Source organism: Astyanax mexicanus, chromosome 4, assembly GCF_023375975.1.
Source record: "Astyanax mexicanus isolate ESR-SI-001 chromosome 4, AstMex3_surface, whole genome shotgun sequence".
NCBI lineage: Eukaryota > Metazoa > Chordata > Actinopteri > Characiformes > Acestrorhamphidae > Astyanax > Astyanax mexicanus.
This window is the reverse complement of record NC_064411.1, coordinates 5,908,562-5,929,848: the sequence shown is the minus strand read 5'-3', so window position 1 is coordinate 5,929,848 and position 21,287 is coordinate 5,908,562. Positions and strand designations below refer to the sequence as shown.

General features: G+C 36.3%; 3 protein-coding genes and 1 long non-coding RNA gene across 5 annotated transcripts in view; 2 read left to right on the top strand and 2 right to left on the bottom strand.

Annotated features, from left to right (window-relative positions):
* Window positions 1-10,988, bottom strand: part of LOC125801327 (zinc finger protein 239-like) — an 89,956-nt gene extending 78,968 nt beyond the window's left edge. Inside the window, exon 1 of the mRNA XM_049477868.1 lies at window positions 10,850-10,988. The gene's annotated coding sequence lies outside the window, so the exon portion shown is untranslated. The remainder of the gene's footprint in view (window positions 1-10,849) is intronic.
* The window catches only part of LOC125801167 (zinc finger protein 484-like), a 634,928-nt gene extending 615,312 nt beyond the window's left edge, over window positions 1-19,616 (bottom strand). Inside the window, exon 1 of the mRNA XM_049477412.1 lies at window positions 19,547-19,616. The gene's annotated coding sequence lies outside the window, so the exon portion shown is untranslated. The remainder of the gene's footprint in view (window positions 1-19,546) is intronic.
* LOC125801508 (PWWP domain-containing DNA repair factor 3B-like) lies at window positions 577-4,861 on the top strand. Of its 2 annotated transcripts, XM_049478302.1 has the most exons (11): window positions 577-854; window positions 960-1,091; window positions 1,248-1,367; window positions 1,464-1,511; window positions 1,604-2,607; window positions 3,011-3,061; window positions 3,137-3,181; window positions 3,260-3,324; window positions 3,411-3,609; window positions 3,885-4,085; window positions 4,666-4,861. In XM_049478302.1, exons 5-11 carry the CDS (start codon window positions 2,539-2,541, stop codon window positions 4,756-4,758), a joined length of 723 nt encoding a protein of 240 aa, XP_049334259.1. In that variant the 5' UTR covers window positions 577-854; window positions 960-1,091; window positions 1,248-1,367; window positions 1,464-1,511; window positions 1,604-2,538; the 3' UTR covers window positions 4,759-4,861. The 2 variants fall into 2 exon arrangements, with proteins under 2 accessions (XP_049334259.1, XP_049334258.1); XM_049478301.1 differs by having other exon boundaries at window positions 1,248-1,511.
* On the top strand, window positions 11,078-12,183 carry LOC125801565 (uncharacterized). Its single transcript, XR_007438719.1, has 2 exons — window positions 11,078-11,295; window positions 11,970-12,183. It is a non-coding gene; the product is annotated as an uncharacterized LOC125801565 (long non-coding RNA).
* Window positions 19,617-21,287: the final 1,671 nt, after the last annotated feature.

Here is a 21,287-nt window from a genome sequence, read left to right as displayed (position 1 = left end):
ATAAAATTGCATTTTATAACATAATGTATATTTACATAGTTAATAAACAGCTGTACTGCTTTTCTTCATTATAGCTCCTTCGGTGTTGATATGTGAGGTGTTAAATATAATATGCGGAAATATAATATATTGTGAACGCTCCCTTTAGTTCACTGTGGTTCAGTGAAGCGGCAGCTGCGAATATCAAACCAACTTCAGCCTCATATTATTTATTCAGTAGAAACAAAAGAAATCTTTCATAGATAGTTACCAAGATTCTGATTTTGTATAAAAATAGTGTAACAAAAACAAAGTAATGTAACGACAAATATTATTGTGCACGAAATTATATAGCACACCCCTTGTTCTAATATGTATTTATGATATGCATTTTATTTTACTTTTTGTACATGTTTAGACACTGTCCCAACTTAATTCTTCTTTTTTTTGTTTTTTTTTAGGTGAAGTGTTGTCGCCGCTGCCAACTAAATGACCCCATGAAGACGGGGACACCAGTGTTACATTCTATTAAGGTATTCCAAATTCTGTTTTGTTTAATAGAGAAAATAAATGTTTTGAAAGGTAATGGACCACAGAAGTTTTTTTTAATTCAATGGCATGTAGTAAAGTGTAATTTTTTTTTTTTCAGGTGCTTAGCAACATTGAAAATGCGCAGAAAAGACAACAAAAGTCTTACAGGAACCGTAAGAGAAAGCTAATGAGCACAATCAGTCCTGGCACCCTTGCTGACCGCCACAAAGGTCCTTTCACTGTGGATAGTATCTCTAAAAAGGGTGTGGCATCAGTGGTGAAAGATAATGGGACTCGATGTTGCATCAATGTCTCACGGCTAAGGCCTTTCTACAGGTTGGAAAGTAAGAGCTAAGTAGTGTTTTTTTTGTAATGGTTGACATGTAAGGTGTATATTGTAAAGTTTATTTTATTAATATTAGACTTATTTTTTTTTATTGTCTCTTCAGATCATGGAGCAGTTCCATGTGTGTCACTTCAGGACCATGAGTATGGTACACCTGATGAAGCAACAGACCATCCTTATGCTTTTTTCTGGAGAGAAATGGGAAAAAGACTTGGGTCCTCTCCAGGAAAAACTGGTAGGGGATGATTCCACCTAGCCCATTCCAAATTTCACTCTCCTTCACACACTGTTAGACACTACCAATAATTTTTTGCAATCGTATATTCAGACCATCTCTCACATACTCACACCATTCTCACCCCCCCTCCCTTGCTAACTCTTTTAATTGCAGTTGAAATATGTCCTGGACAAAAGCCTTCCAGCAGCAGAATTGATTGTTAAAGATGACAATATCTGTCTTACACGTGAGGACTTGTGGAGTCTTGGGTTAAATCAGTGCATGGAGTCTACTGTAAGTATATTCATGTTGCAGCATGCTTGCTCAAAGGCACAGAAATAGTTTTTTTTGTGTGTAATTTATGCCTTTATTTTGTTTTATTACGTCTAGATTGGGAATGCATGTTTTAAGATCATCAGAGAAGCTGCTCAAAAACATGTAATTAATTACAGAAGCTCAAACATTGTTATTTTGTATACTTCTTCATGGGTACTTGTATACATTTGCTAATCTTGTTGTGTTGTAAATAGGGGAAAGATGTTTACATTGCTGACATGTATGTGGTTCCCACATGGAAAACGATGAATGTGGACCCACTCTCAAGTTTACCGGTAAAGTGAAGTTAAACACACACACAGACAGACAGTTGCACATTAATGCAATGATTTCTGTACAATGCACAGTAGTTGAATGGTTGCATTTTCTTTCTCTACACCAGAACAATCTGTGTTCCAAGGATGCGATTTTGTTCCCTGCATGGAGTATGCAACAGAATCAACTGGATCACTATTTGCTATGTGTTGAGTTACAGTTTCAAAAAATAGATATTCAGATTTTTAGAATGAAGTTTGTTGATTAGCTTATCATTTTGAAATATGTCCATTGCAGGTTTTACTGGTTGTGGAGAGAGAGATCATTTTTCTAGATTCTGTACTCCCTGGTGGTTTTGGAGATGACTCGTACAAAACGATATTTAGGTTAAGAGAGAGGAAAAAGTTGCCCTTGTTCAGTGGCTTTTACCAATAATATTTTACGCAAGAGCCATGTTCTGTGGCTGCTGATTTACACAAAAGCCTTGTTCTATGGCTGATGATTTACAAAAAGCCTTGTTCTATGGCTGATGATTTACAAAAAGCCTTGTTCTATGGCTGAAAATTAACAAAAAGCCTTGTTCTATGGCTGATGATTTACAAAAAGCCTTGTTCTATGGCTGAAAATTAACAAAAAGCCTTGTTCTATGGCTAATGATTTACAAAAAGCCTTGTTCTATGGCTGATGATTTACAAAAAGCCTTGTTCTATGGCTGCTTATTTATAGCTTTGTTCTTTTGTTTTATGTTTACGCAGAAGCCTTGTTCGATGGCTGTAGGATTAGGTCTCATTTTATGAAACTAGACCATGGAGAACAATTGTATGACTATAGGTTTCAGTAAGTGTGTGTCCATAATTAATTTTTTTCCCATTTTATGTGCAGACATATTGCAGGCCAGATTGACCCAAGACCCTGGACAGAGAAGACCGGCAGAAGTTTTGATGTAAAGCCTTTTCTTTATTTTCTTACTGGGTTATATAAAACTCTGGACATCAGTTGGCTTAAATGTAATGTAAGACTATAGATATTTTCTTTTGAAGAGAATTTCCTACTGTGATTTTGGGAAACTGAGCCATGACTAGCCCACCAGTTGATACTTTTTGCTATATTCATTCGTCTTCTTTCCACCATACATTCTTTCTTGTCCAGACCTAGGGACTTTCTGTCTATTTTACACAATTTGAAACAATCTCTATCTGCAGCACATCTACTTCATGTATTAATGGCTTTTGGCAGTAACTCAGTAAGGGGGAACCTAAGCTTACTTTAGTGAAGCACTTGTCTACATCTGTTTCTATTGGTTCAACACCTTTACTTAACAATAATATTTAATATTTTGTTTCCAGCACTTCCCTCAACAAACTTCTGGGAACTACTGTGGCATCCTTATACTCATTGTAAGCATCCTTTTAAGTTGTGATAAGCAGCATTTTGAGTTATTGGGTATAATAGAGAGATTTATTTTTTTACAGTATGCCCTCTGTATCTGCACCAATACCCCCTTTATCTTCACAGAGGTCAGTTGCATCTATTAATATAGAAAAAATATTTCAAACCCCACCCCAATTGTCTGATCATTGTTATATATGTTTTAGAATGATGTGCCATTAATACGCCAGTGGTGGTGCATCCTACTGATGGAAAGATTTCAGATTGAAGGGTAAGGCCACTCTGCTAAAGTATTCATGCCTTTTCTGCATTTTATTTCATTTGATTACCTGCTGATTAAGTTTTTTGATTCAACAGACATGGCCAGAGGTTTGCTTTCTGGACTGACAAGGCTAGCAGGCTATTGCAAGGGACCCTTCAGCCACTTTTTAGGGTATCTAGGTCAATCACTTCAGACATTCCACCTCATGTGCAAACCATGGTCAACCGCACAGCCCAAGAAAAGAAGCTGGTAGACTTTGCTGTACAAGACCATGGAGTCCGGCAACATTTGTTGGTATGTTTGTCACACATTAACAATGTTTGTTATTTACAATTTGCACATTGTTTTACCATTACAGTGTTATAAGCAAATAAGCAAAAGGCCTTATAATTCATGCTTGTTGTCACCATGTGTTGGGGGACTTTTTTTTTTTTTTTTTTTTTTTTTTTTAATGTGGATTTACAGTCCAAAACTTTTAACATAAACTACTTTTGACATTCAACTAGAAATGTTAAATGTTTGCTCATGTTTTGATGAAGTGCTTTTGGCACTTTGCCTTTTGACCTAAGGGTGTACTCTGTGGAAAAGAGCCTTCGAAGTGGCTCAGCAGAATCCAGAAGGGATCATCCCTACGGGTGCCAGTGTACCTGGACTCGGAGGAAGAACAGGACTCCCTATTTTTCTATCTTCAGGATGTCCTGAAATCTGCACCAGTAGAATTCCACATTGAGGATCAAGTGCAGTTCATTTTGGATGTTTTGTTCCCAGAGGTAAGGTTACTAGGTATGCAGTAAATATCTATTAACAATGTTAAATAGCCTGTTGTGACTTAAGTTACATAAAAAAATTAATCAAATGTATCTTTTTTTAAAATCCAATAGAGAAGTACTGTGAGACCATGATAACCACAATACATTTTCTCAGACAGTTATTGGGTCATTTTCAGCAGTGACACTAACGCTAATGCTGGAGTTTTTAAACACCTCAGTTTCACTTGCTTGACCTGAATAGTCCACAGGCGGTGGACATCCAGTGAGCATTGATGAAGGACTAGAGTATTGACAGCACCAACTATGCAGCAACAGACTCAGAGCTTCTATCTGACTTTACATATACACTGTGGTGCAGATAGGTAGGAGTGTCTAATAGAATGAGAGACAATAAATGGACACAGTGTTTAAAAACTCCAGCAGCACTGATATATCTGATCCACTCACTGTACCAGCACAACATGCACTAACACCTCATACACCACCACCATTGCTAATCACTTCTAATCACTGCACTGCAGTGCTGAATCTTTATAATGCAGTTTTATAATTTATATTTATTTTTTAACCCTTTTGTTAGTGCATCACCCAAGCCATGTCTACACTACAGGGAATAACTATACAAGAGGCTGAAGAGTTGTTTCTTTCAGGTCCTAACTACAGCAGAAGGTAAAAACAGTTACCTGTGTTTGAAATATCTGTATGAATGTTTATTTATTGTGACTACCATTTTAATTGGGTGGGTGGTTGCGTGTTTGTGTCGGGGTACTTTGAGTTGGGGAGGGTGGGTTTTTGTGTTGTGGTGGGTGTTTGTGTCGGGGGGGTTGGGTGTGTTGGGGTGAGGTGGGGTGGGAGTGGGGTGAGGTGGGGTGTGTTGAGGTGGGGTGGGGTGTGTTGAGGTGGGGTGGGGTGTGTTGGGGTGAGGTGAGGTGGGAGTGGGGCGGGGTGAGGTGGGAGTGGGGTGGGGTGAGGTGGGGTGAGGTAGGGTGGGAGTGGCTGGGTGGTTGTGTGTTGAGAGGGATGTTTTTCTTTTGTTTTGCTTTTTGCTCTCATGCTTTCTCTGAGAAGAAAATAAACTGGTATTTTGATAAATGTGTTGTACCTTATTTTTAATGGTTAGTAGCATATTGATACAGGACCACATTTAGAGACATGGTATTTGGTTCCCATTTCTAAACATTCTGCTGTGTATTTTAAGCAAAAATAAATGTTTTTTTATTAATAAACTCTTTGTTAGCTTGAGGAATACTACAAATGGTCAAAGACCACACCACCACCCCATATAATGGATATAACCCAAACAGGTTTGTTATAATGGTAAACAAATTAAATTTTTTAAATGCCTCATACACCCTGTAATACTAAATTTGGCAAAGCATAAAATGCACAGTTTATATATCAACTGCTCAAGAACAAAGAACATTATTTTCTAGTTGATGTTTGTATTTTACTTATTTATATCTCCCAGTCTATCTAGATTACAGAAAGATAAACTGCTAGTTAGCCTATGCGAATTATTGTGTTCTGGCTCTATTTATTTATGAATTTATTCATTAATTAATTCATGGTAAGCATTATAAATTGATACTTGAGCATGTAGATGTTAATCTTATCGCTAAAGGTGTAATTAAGTTAATAAAATGTGAAGTAGTTTACAGACTTGGCATATGTAAAAAAAAAAACACCACATACATACATTTTAATAGATTATTTTGTTTGATTTTCGAAATATATTTAGTTTAAACACCTATCAGTCTATCTATAATTCAGAAAACGGAAGTTAAGCTTGAGCAGCGACCTCACAGAGCCGAAAACTGTTGACGCATGCGCACAACGGCTGGTGTAACAGCCGTGGCTACCTGATCTGTGCCCCTGCTCAGTTTGCAACGCGTGCGCATGCGCGGAACAAATCGGGCAGGGGGTACAGATCGGGTAGTGACACTGCTCCTGCCTTGGCCTGTAGCGGCGACATTTTTAAGCTGTTGACCCTCATTCATTTTCAGCAGTTGTTACTGCAGTAGGGGTTATAGCCGCGATGTTGCTGTGCCGTCCCTTTTGTTCTGTCTCACTGATACCGGAAGTACAGGACGGTGGAGATAAATAAATAAATGAAGAAATGTGGAAATAAATAAATAAATAAATGTAGAAATGTTGAAATAAATAAATGAATGAATAAATAAGTGTTGAAATAAATAAATGAATAAATGTTGAAATAAATAAATGAATGAATAAATAAATAAATGCACATATAAGTAAATATATAAATAAATATATAAATAAATAAGAAATGTATTAATTTATTTATTTACCTATGCAAATATTCATTCACTCATTCATTCATTTATATGTGCATTTATTTATATATTTATTTATTTATTTCAACATTTATTTATTTATTCATTTATTCATGTATATATTTATTATTTCTACATTTATATTTGCATTTATTTATTTATACTTATGTCATTTTTGGTCCTCCATAGTACAGCTCAAACACACACACACAAAAACCTATACAGTATGTGTGTATATGTACAGTACTGTGAAAATGTTTTAGGCCGATGCAAATTTCTTAAAACCAATCATCTCAATATTAAGTTGAGTTAATATTGAGTTTTACTTGGCAAAGGTACCACGTATTAAAACAGATACAAATAAAAATAAATACGGTAAAAAGTAACAAGAAGTCCACAGGTGACAAACCTTTGTTTGGGCGAACCTATTAAACCAATGTTTTTCATAGTACAAAGTAGGGCTGTGAATCTTTGGGAATCCCAAAATTCGATTCAAAATTCAATTTTTTCCTGATTCTTTCAAATCAGTTGGATTTCTTTTTCTTCATCCTCCATACTTTAGCGGCGCAACAACAAACACTGTAACACAACACTACATGCCCCTCTGTAGCCTAATAGGGAGAGGCAGTAAGAGCACTGTCGTGGGGAGCTTTTTAACTGTACCGCGGAGCTCAGCTAGTTAAAGAAACAGTCCGGGGTCTCCGTTCTCGTATTTGGTCTTCATAATGCATGCATAATGTTGTTACCCCTGTCTTAACTTTTGGAACATGTTACAGGCATCAAATTCAAAATGAGTGAATATTTGCAACATTAAATTTCTTGTCTTTGTAGTGTATTCAATTGAATGAGTTAAAAAGAATTTGCAAATTGTAATCTGTTTCTGTTTTCTTTTTTTCCCTTTATTTTTTAAATATGTAAACTTTATGAATTAAACGTAAATTTAATATAAATCTTTGTTTTATGTCTTTCTTTGAGCTTCCAGACAAAGTTTTTCTCTCATTAACACTAATTGAGTAAACAGAATACTCTATTTAAACCAATGGTAAATTCCTTATTAGTGTTTCCTATAATAATATATAATAATCATATTGATGTACTGATGTACAAAGTGGTTATTTACGTAAATTTTATGTACAAATAGCTTGTAGCTTGTAGTAGTAGGAATAACATTGTAGGTTCCTGAACCTCCTAGTTCTTAGAAAACAAATTCACCAACAGTAAAAGACAAAGTACCTTCAGTTACAAAAGTTTTGCTTAACTTGTGTTGGGCACTGGACCAAGTTCGGTGGCAGGATCTCAGCCAGCTTCAAGAACAGTCAGAAACCAGTGTAGGCCCAGTCCTGGTCCTACGTTCAAAAAGACACTGGGCCGAGTCCGGTGACCGAATCTCAGCCAGCTTTGAGGAGTCAGAAACCGAATAAGGCCCAGACTTGGTCCTACGTTCAAAAAGACACTGGGCCAAGTTCAGTGGCCGGATCTCAGCCAGCTTCCAGAACAGTCTGAAACCAGTGCAGGCCCAGACCTGGTCCTACATTCAAAAAGACACTGGGCCGAGTCCGGTGACCGACTCTCAGCCAGCTTCGAGGAGTCAGAAACCGAATAAGGCCCAGACTTGGTCCTACGTTCAAAAATACACTGGGCCGAGTCCGGTGGCCGGTTCTGGGCCACCTTTGAGGACAGTCAGAAACCAGCTAAGGCCCAGTACTGGGCCAGCACTCGGTGGCTATCTGGGGTGTTTAATGCTACATTCTGAGATAATTTAGCTTCAGATAATATCACCTTGATATGCTGCTAAGTTAGCTAGCTTAGCTAACTGAAGAGGCAACACAGATAGGGTTATAAATCATATTTGACGGCCAAAATATTTATTAAGTCAAAATAAATTATATTTCAAAAAAGGTACGTAATATTAGTTAGGTTTCCTACCTACCTACAAACTTCAAAGGTTTCAGGATAGCTGACAGTTGAGGAACGTTGTAATGTTTGAGGAATCCGCGCGCCAAGTGCTACGAGAAACCGCACGGGTTGAACTGGGCTGATGCGCAGGGGCACCAAGGTAAATATCATCTAGATTCATTTACACTCTACACGTGATCACACGTTTGGGGTGTGCGCGACGGTTGGTTTTGGGGTCTAGGGATGCTGATCGTGTGTGTGCGTGTGTGTGCGTGTAGCAGTACTATAACAGGCTCTGTGTGTGTGTGTGTGTGTGTGTGTGTGTGTGTGTGTGTGTGTGTACTATAACAGGCTCTGTGTGTGTGTGTGTGTGTGTGTGTGTGTGTGTGTGTGTGTGTGTGTGTGTTTGTGTGCGTGCGTGCGTGTGTGTGTGAGGAGCAGCATAACAGCGGGAGTAAGTATTCTTACTGACAGGAGTCATCTATAACTGTAAATAAAAAGAAAATATACAAGTCAGCTTTGGTAGAAAAGTGCTAACAGTAGGGAACAGTCAGTTTTCCACTTTGTTAGTGCAGTGCTGGTACAGGGTCGTCTGCCGTATTTGAGCCAGGACACACCTGTGTTCAGAGAATCAGCAGGTTAGGTGCGACAGTCGTTCACCAGCACCAAAACGACTGCTCAGTGACACTGATGTAGAACACTCAGAAAGTGACACTGGGCCAGCTGTGGGCCAGAAGTATTTTTCTGCTTGCGACTCTAAACCAGCAGTGCCGACTTAGAAACGACTCCGGGCCAAAGTCGCTGGCTATCTGGGTTGTATATATTCCCTGTTTGTTTATCATTATTATTTTCTCTAGTTTGTTTATGTTCTCTAGTCCCCCTCGTTTATTTTGGTTTATTATCTTTGTTACGTGTTTATTTGTTTCTTTGTTTATCTTTGTTATTTATTTAATAAATTATTATTTGTTTTGCCCTTACCTGCACTTGCGTCCGTCTCCTCGTCTACCTGCCTGGGAAAAAACAGAATAGAAGAAACTAACATTTTGGTTGAGAAATATTTGGCATTATGAAGTAAAAATGAAGTATATCCTGTTAATTACTTATGATCTGAGCCAATAGTTTAAGGAATTTTAATAATAAAGAATAATTAAACATTTGTCATTTAAAAAGTTTAGGCATTTTACAATGTTTGTAACTGTTGTAAGCATGGTTAATTGATGTACATTTATTATAAATGTTACCAGTATTTAAAATATTTTGTTAAACATATACAGATATGTCTAACGACATGATTTAATGTTTAATTAAAGAAGCATTATGGAGAAAATAAATTTCTTTAGCCACTGCCAGCATGTTTAATACTAGGCGAATAGTATAAATATGTAGATTTCAGAGGTTTGACTGTACTAAAACTAGTGTTGCTGGGTAATACAGTTTTGCGCTGGGACTTTATCAATGTATTCTGACTCAGGAGACATAACTCTTTGATAAAAGTAACATTATAAGAAAAAATATATTTCTTTCTAAGACGAACTTGGCTGAAGGTAAGTTTCTAACTTTAACTCGGAGCATACTAAACGTGGTCAGCTCCGTTTCTAGAACAGGTAATTGAATCAGGCAACACTAAGATTTACCGGAGATAGAACTAACATCACAATAAAAGTCCCGCCCTTTTATACAAATATCATTTTTGTGTTATAATTATTATAATTATAAATACAGTTATTGTAGCTAACATTTTCACCATTTGACCAAAAAAATAAAATAAAATATAAACCGTATTCAGAATAATGATCCTTATTGATTTATTCCCAATACTTCTGTTCTGTTCAAAGCATCTACTAAACCGTTTAATTTACCACTTAAATACAAATTCAGATACATTAAACACCTAAACAATGTCTTCTTTATTATATCTGAACTGTTGTGTTAATCCTCCACCTGACTCTCTATTTCTGTATACATATATTACTGTGAAAATCCTGATTCAACATGCCATTATATTAATAATGCACTCTGTGTATTGAATATTGGAGTAAAATAAATGATATTGGGCAGATACAGTCTGCTTCTGATAGATACAATAAACGAACCAATGATAAATATTTTCAACAGGACAATTTTAAAATCGTATTGTAATTGTTAAGAAGAGCTAGCTGGTATTAAACCATGTAGAAGCCACTGTGGTGCATCTGATTAAAATGCTGGAGATGATGTACTCTGAAAACAGTATTTACTGCAGCAGAGGAGTTGTGGTATATACAGAATAGATGAATGCAATCCGACTGTGTGAGTGTGTGATTCTGAAACAACAGATATAAAAGGGATACTTGAACGACTTGAAACACATTACTGACTACAATTTACAACACTAACACCTAAACAAAGATACACACTTCTATGAGGTGTTATCTGGTAATAATAATAGGCAGATCAGAAACAGCTAGAAGCTATACAGAGCTATACAAAGAGCTGATCAGTTAGCATAGCATGTAACTCCTTGAAAGTACACCTACAACTTGGAAAGTAATAGTTATTTACACTTTATGAATAAACAGCAGTGTAGGTACTTACAGGTATCTGAATGCACACAAGAATCAAATGTCCTCGGTAATCCCACAAAACTTTACTAAGCTGCACACCGTCCACTATCTCCACTGTTCCTCTACAGAAGTCCTCTCTATCTGTGGTATGCAAGCCCCCAACTGAGGCCCCTCAGTCTCAGCATCGCTCTGATTGGCTAAACAAGCGGAAGCATGAGGGTTGCAGGCACTGTGGGTGGGACTCAGTGGAGGAGCTATGGGCCCTTTTCACAGAGCTTGATGACGTGTTTCCGGTTTGGTTTAGCAGGGTAAACACAGCGGCGCTAGAATGGAGTTCACTGCTGTCTCTGCACAAACTTCTATTGATTTCTTTCTCCGACATCTCACTGATTATAGATGAGGTATCAGTAGCGAAAATATCGAAGGTTGAAAAGGATTACAAGCTTTTTGTCGAGGAATACATCTTTAATTTTGAGGGTAAGTAGTTATTTTTATACAAGTTAGCGAGGCTTCCAATTCAGTTAGGTTAGCTACCGCTAACTAGCGAGCTTGCTAACTTAGATAGACAACAGTACGTCAAGTAATGCTAAGTAGCTGTTTAGTTAATGTTTTCTTTTCTGTTTTAACCATTACTGTAGCTACTGCCCAGGATCTGATGTGCTTATTTAAGGCTTTGAGTTGGATAGAAGACAGAACTGTTTTTCCCTTGTATATACAGTTTCAAACACAGTGCAGGTGGTTTAGGAAAGTTAATCGACAGGGAGAAAAAAAATATATTAAACCACATTTAACCCTAGTTATCTTGTACGTAGGTGAAACAGTTCAGGTAAGCCTAAGATGATTCTATGTGTTGCTAGCTTCCCACTAGGTAGGTTAAGCCAGTGGCCAAAGTTAGTCGTCTGTAGTGAAGCAGATATACCAACCACTTGTAGAATGTGAAGGTCAAGTGTTAATTTGTCCATCATATTAAATTTTTGCTTGGTTTTTAGGAGGTTAACTTATTCAGGTAGATTGTTTAGGGTCAGCCAAGAGGTTAAAGATGTAGTAGTAATTGTGAATGGCTTAAATATAGATATGAACATTTGGTGCTTTTTGTACCGTTTAAAAAATGTTTCTCAGAGCTGACAGTATGTCTGTGCTTTGCATTACAGGTGACTTCATACCACCCAGATCCTGTGGAGGTAATAAAGACATCGTGCAAGTGTTGCGGGGAAGGCCTTTTCCAATCATACTATTGCTCTGCTTTATCAGATTGCCCATTAAAGCACCATGGGCTTTAAAACAGTCTCTCTCCCAGCAGCATGTTCTGTTATAGTTTGTTTTTTGTGGAAATATGGAATTTTCTAAATAAACTTGTATTCTTTGCTTGAATTGTCTTTTTATGTAGCGCAGAGCCAGCAACAAGCAAGAAAACATTTCAGTTCATTGACATTTTGTTTACTGAATCAATCTATTTGTATTGGGTGTCATGGAACTATTTTACATTTTAATTAACTTTAAAAATCAGGATATTTTGGGTAAACATAACATTTTGGTTGTGCTTCAAAAAATGCATAATTTCTGACAACTAGCTATATTGTTTAAACTGTATATTTAGAATATTGTATTTCCTGCAATGGTATGCCTAGTGAATACAGTCGTAACCAAATCATCTATGACTTTGTCTACAGATAAAACAAATACAAAGCACCTGGGACAAGAGGATTAAAATGTATTTCATTTATTATATTTATAAAACACTCAAATTTAAAAAATCTAAAAATACAAAAAACAAATGAAGCTCACATGGTAAGTTAAAGCTAAAATATTTAGACAGAATTTTGTACTGAGTCAAGGAAAATTGTGTGGAAAAAGTGGAAGTCTTCTTTAGTTGAGCAGAAATGGTTAAGCCTAGGTTGGTCTGCAAGCTGTTTTATTTAATTCTCCAGCTCAATCACTTTTTGCTCCAGCTCCCTTATTCGTGCAGCTGCAGCGTCCACTTTGCCTGCGACAAAAGGGGGGAAAAAATACATTAGCTTAGTTTTATATTGACAGATAATCTGACAAAATTTAAGTCAAACTCTGAATTGACCTATATTGTACACCAATTATTAATTAGGTAAACTGGTATATTTTACTGTGCTATGTTTAGCTAACAAATACTGGTATTCTTTGGTATAATACATAAACCATACTTGTGCTTGGAAAGTTTTTAAACAACAAATGATATCTCGGACACAAGTCAGTAATTCAGGTAAACATGCCAAATTGACCCTTTATTTAGGTAAATATTGAATATTTAGCCTTTATTTAGGCAAGTTAGACTTCAAATAAGTATTTCAATTTTAAACTTTATTCAGGTACGAATTGTAGGTGTAGACTTTATTCAGGTAAGTATTGCATATTAAGACTTTATTTAAATAAGTATAGCATATTTAGACTTTATTCAGGTATTAATTGTAAGTTTAAACTTTATTCAAGTAAATATTGCATATTAAGACTTCATCCAAATAATTATATCTTATTAAGACTTTATTCAGTTATGAATTGTAAGTTTATACGGTTATTCAGTATATATTGTATCTCCAATGTTATTTTGGTAGGTATCCTGTCTTGAGACTATTACTCAGGTAATTATTAATTATTCAAATGGATATTTAGGTAGCTGGCTTGTGTATTTATTGTGTAAATGGATATAAGAGTTGTAAAATTACTCACCAGGAGACGGTGGACGGCAGTAATCGTGCTTGGCTCGGTTAGCATAGCTTCAGGTCCTCCTCGTCTCTCTGTCCCATGGCAGCTTCAGTGTTCAAACCGAGACGAGTACTTGCCCTCTCGTAGGGTGTCAGGCGGTTTTCATATCGACTCCCAAAATTATTCCAGGCGAATCGTGGTGAAACTGATTCCTGGCTCTGTTCCCTCCCGCTTTGACATATAGCTCATCCGGCCTGAAGTGCTGGCTACACGCATATGTACTGCCGCGCAGAACCGTAAATGTGGCATTTTCCTCTCTCCTAATTGCTCTTATCTATTTACCGCGTAAACGTGTGACATTTGGAAAGTCGTGGAAACTCAGGTTTGGTTGTTTGCGTTTGCTATTTGAGCAGAAAGGCTCGCTGCAGTAGCATTTCCTATGCTGCTCCATTTCGTCTATACGTTCTACACGCGTTGTTTACCCTGCTATTTTTTACTTCCGCATTCCAAACCCGGAAATGTGAAAAGGGCCCATTTAGCTCCTGAAGTCTTTGGGCCAACTCTTGGCTCTTTGTAACAGTAATTGTAAAATATAAAAATATATAAATAATCTCAGGTGTGTTTGTGCTTCTAATAATGATATAAAACATTATGTTCTAAAGAACAGATTCTTCTATTAAATCTCTGCAGGCCCTATTTACCATAATAAGAACAGAAACATTCACCAAGACTCACTGATTTGTACACTGTAGAGAAAAGAATATATGAATTATAAGAAACAGTGAAGGTGTGAGTAATGTTTTAAAAAAAACAACTAAATTTAAGTTTAAGAACTGTGTAAATAAACGTTAAATCTGTTAGCTAGTAAACGCTAACAATTAAATAAACTGAGGTAAAATTTGAGGATAATTTACTCTTACTGAGGCAAATTAGCTTAAAACAGATAGTAATTTGTAGAATTGTTAGAATGGTGGCAATTAGTTCCTCCAAACCGTTTAAAAACCTTTCTAGGTCACAGAAAACAGAAAATAAATGCTCTTTCTCCTCAGAAACTTTGGGTACATTCAGTAGCTAGCTTAGCCAACACTAGGAAGCTAGCTAATTCAGCTTTTTCCTAACTTACCAAAAATCAGCCTTTAATTATACTAATTAAATCTGAATTAGTTTAATCTCATAAATTTACCCATAAATTATTCGTGCTTTTCTCAGTTTATTAAACAGTATAAGAGAAAGAGAGCTAACTCACTGCTAACTCTGTTAGCTGCTAACAGGCTAATGTTGACAGGAATCTGACAGGAGAGAATCTACTGCTGAATCAAAGCCTCATAAAGAGCAGGGGCCTCATTTATAAAGAGTGCGTACGCATAAAAAGAGGGCAGAAATGTGCATAAGCAACATCTCACGCAAGAATTGTGATTTATAAAGAAATACTTGGTGTGAAAACGAGCGTACATTTAAGCAAGGTTTAAGGCATGCGTATGCCTTCAAAAGTGTGCGGAGAGAGCGGGAATTAGTGGCATCATGTGGTAAAGTAGGGAATTGTTAGTAAATGCGCAAGCTTTTCTTCCTTCCGCATATTAGTTACCACATAAATCAAAATTAACAAAGGAAGATTAAGCATTACTTTACTTTATTTATTTTTAACTTTATTACATATTCTGCATGTATAGTTAAAATTATTTCTGTATCTTATTCTGTATTATATGTATATGTAGTGTTAATTTTCCACTAACTTGTATATTTCACTTTGTAGTTTATATCAGTTTTATTTGTATTATCTGTTTTTTCTCACAGTTGTAAAATCTAAAGGTGCTATATATATATATATATATATATATATATATATATATATATATATATATATATTTATATATATATATATTAGCCGGGGCTACATGAGGAATATGCGAGAGTGGCGTATCCCATACTGAGATACCGAATGAATGCTTGAAAGAGAATACAAATTACATTTAAGAAAAAAAATATGCAAGAAATAAAAAATAAATAAATACCGTCCGTAAAACACTGTTAAACTGCTTTGTTTGTACATTTAGCTAGGCTAACTACCAATAATAATGGTCAGTAAAACAGCAAACACTGTTGTTTGGACATTTAGTTAGGCTAGCTACCAATAATAAAAGTCAGTAAAACGGCAAATGCTACATTTATACATTTAGCTAGGCTAGCTACCAATAATAATGTTCAGTAAATCAGCAAACTGCATATTTGAACATTTAGCTAGCTAGCAAACAATAATAATAGTCATTAAAACAGCAAATGCTACATTTGTACATTTAGCTAGGCTAGCTAACAATAACAATAGACAGTAAAACAGGAAATGCTTTGTTTATACATTTGGTCAGTAAAATAGCAAATCCTGTATCGTGGCACGAGATCTCACGAGATTAAGACGTGACGATATTTCTCGTCAAGCTTAAACCTCTCACAGTTTAGTGTGGACTTTTTAAGATACAACACTGGCAACTGGCAACACAGTAGCAGCGAGTTTGGTGGTTGAGCAGTGAGCAGAAGAGGAAAATTCGGGGAATTTGCATAGAACAGAGGTCACGGGCGGACCGTGGTCCGGGTCCGGACCCAAACCTATTGAGAAGGATTTAATTGTATACACGCTTTGCGGCGCAGTAAATCACAGACCAATCACGTGTGATGTAATATCACCAACCACTCTCTTCAGTCAATCAGATCTGTGCAGACGTGGAAAAAATAAATAAATAAACACACCGCTCCTCACGCGGGATCGAACCCGTGTTGTCAGGGTCGCGGTCCCGCTGCTCCGGCTGTTGAATTGGGACATGGCCGTGAAAAAACGCCTTTATAAGGAGATAGTGAGCCTGGGCGAGAATGGGCGGAAAAACGAGAACGGACGAAAACTAAAGTCACGCCGAGTGCGACAGAGAGACAGGCGAGGAATTTTGTATAACTGGATCATTCTGAATTCTAATTAAATACTCCTGGCATAGAAGATGCTTCTGCTACTATTAAGTTGTTTGTCTGGCTGCATTTTGGCTCCAGTGGAAACAATAAACGGTAACAGAGTGACCAACAAGACTGTACTGTGCTTAAAACATGTTCCGTCTCTGTTTGCACTTCAAGCAGAGTCTTAATATGACTGGTTATGCATAGTTACATTACAAGAGATTTAGGAGAAAAAAAAACACAAACCATAGTCTTAATTTAACTGGATATGACAATCTCAGGCCTATAGGTTTCATGTCAAACATGTGTTGAGAAAACACAATGAGACTGGAGATCTGCAATATAAAAGCCGTTTATTAAAACACACATGGGTAAATATAGAGGTGAAGTTATACAAAGATAATAGTTTGTACTGGATAAAAACAATTAAGAAACTACATTATTTGGATATTCTTAGTAACTTTGGAGATTAAAAAAACATAAGCAACATTTAATATTCAATAAGGAAAAGATAAGAGAGTATAAAACTTGAGTAATACAACACAACCAAATATCCCTCTATATCCCTCTATAGTAACAGATTTTTAATTGGACTGAACCATAGACAAACAAGAACACCAGCAGAGGGAGTGAATGAGCCTGTAACCTTACTGCGCAACAGTAACTAACCTAAAAACTGAGCTCTGTCTCACAAAGAATGTCCTGGAATATTCAAACTTACAAGACATAAAAACATAACATGGAATTCTATACACATCATCCCTGGATAAGAATAGTTTTGCTGAACCTGTAAAATCCATTGTTAAATACAGTTCATATTTGTTTCTGGTGGAATTTATGATTTGCGCTTTTAATTGCCATGGGACAAATTTGGGACATTTTTCTCTCCTGTGTGAATGCACTGGTGTTTTTTGAGATCATTCTGTGTAGTAAAACTCTTCCCACAGTCTGAGCAGTGATACGGTTTCTCTCCTGTGTGAATGCGCTGGTGCAGTTTGAGAGTACTCTGTGTAGTAAAACTCTTCCCACAGTCCGAGCAGTGATGCGGTTTCTCTCCTGTGTGAATGCGCTGATGCCGTTTGACAGTCTCCAGTCGATTAAAGCTCTTCCCACAGTCTGAGCAGTAATAAGGTTTCTCTCCTGTGTGAATGCGCTGATGTATTTTAAGTTTACTCTGTGTAATAAAACTCTTCCCACAGTCTGAGCAGTGATACGGTTTCTCTCCTGTGTGAATGCGCTGGTGTTTTTTGAGATTACTCTGTTTAGTAAAACTCTTGACAGAGTGCTGATGTTTCTCCATGTTGGGACTTGGCTTCATTTGCCTTTTAAATGTAGCAAACTGTTTCTGCGTGTTCTGGAGATTCTTCAGGAAGGCTTCTGCTTCACCTCTTTCAGCAGTTTAACTTTGCTCTTAGTTAAATATCCTGGTTGTTGGTGATGAATTTCAGGAAAATATTTTCATTTCTGGAAAAAAAACACAGAAAAATGCCATTGAATATTAAAATAAAAGCAGGTCAATTAACTGAAGAGATTCTAAGTCATTCTAAGTGAGTGATGTTACCCTTTAATATGAAGCTTTGAGGTTCGAATCACATTGCCGATGCTTGATTCATTCTACATTGATCACGACAGATGATGTCCAAAGCTTTTTCCTTTAAACCAATTTATAAAAGTTTCCACACATTAACCAAATACATTAATCCAAATCAATGCTTCACAAACCTGATTTTTTCATTTTAACAACTCCTGATAACAGTTCATTTTTTTCCACCACACTGGCTTTAGGCTAACAGTGATATGCGCTCCTGAGTTCAAGATGTGTTTTTTGGAAATCCGATAGATCCGATAACCCGACCGGGGCAGAAATAATTAATTATTAGGCAAAATATGCTTCAATACCCGCTAAAAATGCACAGAAGAGTGACTAGAACTGATATAAGACCTCATTTTGCCAGTAATTTTTCTCAAAAATCCTTATATTTGCTTAAAACAGCACTTTTTCACGGAGCTGCATTCAAGTTCCTCTGGAGCTACGGGGGGCGCGGAGGGATAATTAATAAAAAAAAACATGCAGTTGCCTTGTTGGTGCAGGGAATTGTAGTAATAAATATAAATTTATGTAGTAATCAAAATAAAATCACAGCAAAATAATGACCTTTTTACTGTTACAACACATCAACCAAACTCCAACAGGAGTGTAAAACATAAGAGTCTCTTTTGTTTACTAAAGGTTAACACAATTATAACAATTTGTAAGAATTCATATTATTTTATGTAGTTCTTTTTCAATTATTTTTGTAGTCTTTTTAACCTCTTACACAAATGTTTAATTGTGTATTTTTGTCAAGTTGCTCAAAGTGTGATTCTTCTTATTATTATTATTATCAAATTCATGTTTTTGTTATTATTATTATTATCATCATTATTAAAGTATCAGCAAAAGAGCAGCTGGAGACTGTATTCCACAGTAATGGTTTAACGGGGTTAAAGATGTTGTAATTTGCTAATATTTGTGTTTGTTATTACAGTGAAATAGCAAGTTTTCTGTTAAATCAGTAAGCTAATAAATGTTACTTGTGAAATTCCTCTTCTTGCCTGAACTTTTCCTCACTATAATCACTAAATCTTTCATTCTTACATTTAATATTTTACAAGTGGACTTTTATTTTGGCGGGAGAGTCACATGACTTACCAGCAACTTACCAGTGGAACCGGATTAAGTAAAGGAAAATTAACTAAACTAAACTAAACTAGTGTAACTAAGAAATGTGTAGAGACTGATCACACAAACTTAAAAAGGAATTTCCACAGAACTGATTTATCTCAGGTGTGTATTAGTGATGTGGGGGAGGGGGGGCAGGAGTGTGAGGCTCCGTTATCCTGTGTATGATCTGTAAAGCCCCCCCCATCCCCAGCTCCACGACCCCCTACTCAAACCCCCCTCCTGTGTCTGTGGGTCAGAGTCAGACTGCTGAGCAGAGCTAGGAGAAGATCCAGTGCTGGTGGTGTAAATGCTGCACATGCTGAAGGTGCTGAAGGTGGTGTTGGTGTAGGAGTGAATGTAGAACAGCGTGTTGAAAAAAGAGAGAGAGAGAGAGAGAAAGAAACTTCTCCATACCTTCTGTAGTTCAGCTGATCCCGCTCTTCCTCCTCTCCAGCTACAGACCCCGGAAGCTCAGCGTCATCCGGGTTATGTAGAGCCCCGCCCCCTCCCCCGCTATATCACAGTATACCCCATCACCGCTAGAGGGAGCCCGCGAGGGAGTCCTCAATGCATGGAGCTGAATGGAGCTAAACAGCTAAAACTCTCATTTAAAACACTGTAGAACTACTTCTCTGGAGTTTTCCTTTAATTTTACAAAGTAGAACAAAGTATTTCACTAAAATAGGAAAGAAAACATACCTCTATATTTCCATTTTCTAAAACTAATGTTTTGTATTAAGTAGATTTACTAGCATTACTGCTACTGATGCTGGAGTTACACCCAGAGCTCATTTAAATGGATTAAAACTGCAGTTTATAAGCTTTAATAATTATCTGGTCAACATTTTCTAAATAAGACTAACCGAGTCTCCTAAATCTGAGTGACTTATAACTTTTGTACATTGAGGTTGTTCTGAAGTGATGAATCAACCGAAGCTTCCTGAAGTTGACAGCAGATTGATTCATTTCCAGCAATAACTTTTTTTAATATACAAAAAAAGAACAAAATAAAACAATAAATATAATGCACAAAAATGTGTTTTTATTTTAACAATTTAATTATATAAGTATTTCATTGTTGTACATAGATATGAACATCTGTGTGTGTAGTATGATGTGAGGTAGTGCAATTGGCTTAATAAATAAACACTTTTCCAAGGCAAAAACACAAGTGAACAACAGAATGAAAAATATGGAACAAAAAAAGTTCAGATAGCAGAATAGTTTGTTGTTAAGGTTGAACTGAAATGGACTTAGGGTGTAGTGAATGATGATAACAAAAAACATTTGTTGAATAGCCCACCTCTGTTCTCCCCAGCATTCTGAAATACAGCTCTGTTAGCTAATGCTCCCAATAGACCACAATGCTAGTGATAGGGGCATAGCTTAACCCATACAAAAAAAATCACTATTTTTACACCATTAACAACAAACTCAAAGTAGCTCCACACTTCACTGGTAGAATTCCAAGGATGATGATATTTAAAGCAAGGCAGTGAGAACTTTAAAAGTACACAGATAGTTTATTAAAAACACTGTTTATACACACAGTTCCTACAGATAGTTTATTAAAAACACTGTTTATACACAGTTCCTACAGATAGTTTATTAAAAACACTGTTTATACACAGTTCCTACAGATAGTTTATTAAAAACACTGTTTATACACACAGTGCCTTCAGATAGTTTATTAAAAACACTGTTTATACACACAGTTCCTACAGATAGTTTATTAAAAACACTGTTTATACACACAGTTCCTACAGATAGTTTATTAAAAACACTGTTTATACACACAGTTCCTACAGATAGTTTATTAAAAACACTGTTTATACACACAGTGCCTTCAGATAGTTTATTAAAAACACTGTTTATACACACAGTTCCTACAGATAGTTTATTAAAAACACTGTTTATACACACAGTTCCTACAGATAGTTTATTAAAAACACTGTTTATACACACAGTACCTACAGATTAGTTTATTAAAGCACTCTTATACACACAGTACCTTCAGATAGTTTATTAAAAACACTGTTTATACACACAGTGCCTACAGATTAGTTTATTAAAGCACTCTTATACACACAGTACCTTGTCTTAGTTAAGCCAGGAAAGGTCTGAAAATTAATGTTGGGGAAATGCATAACTTTCC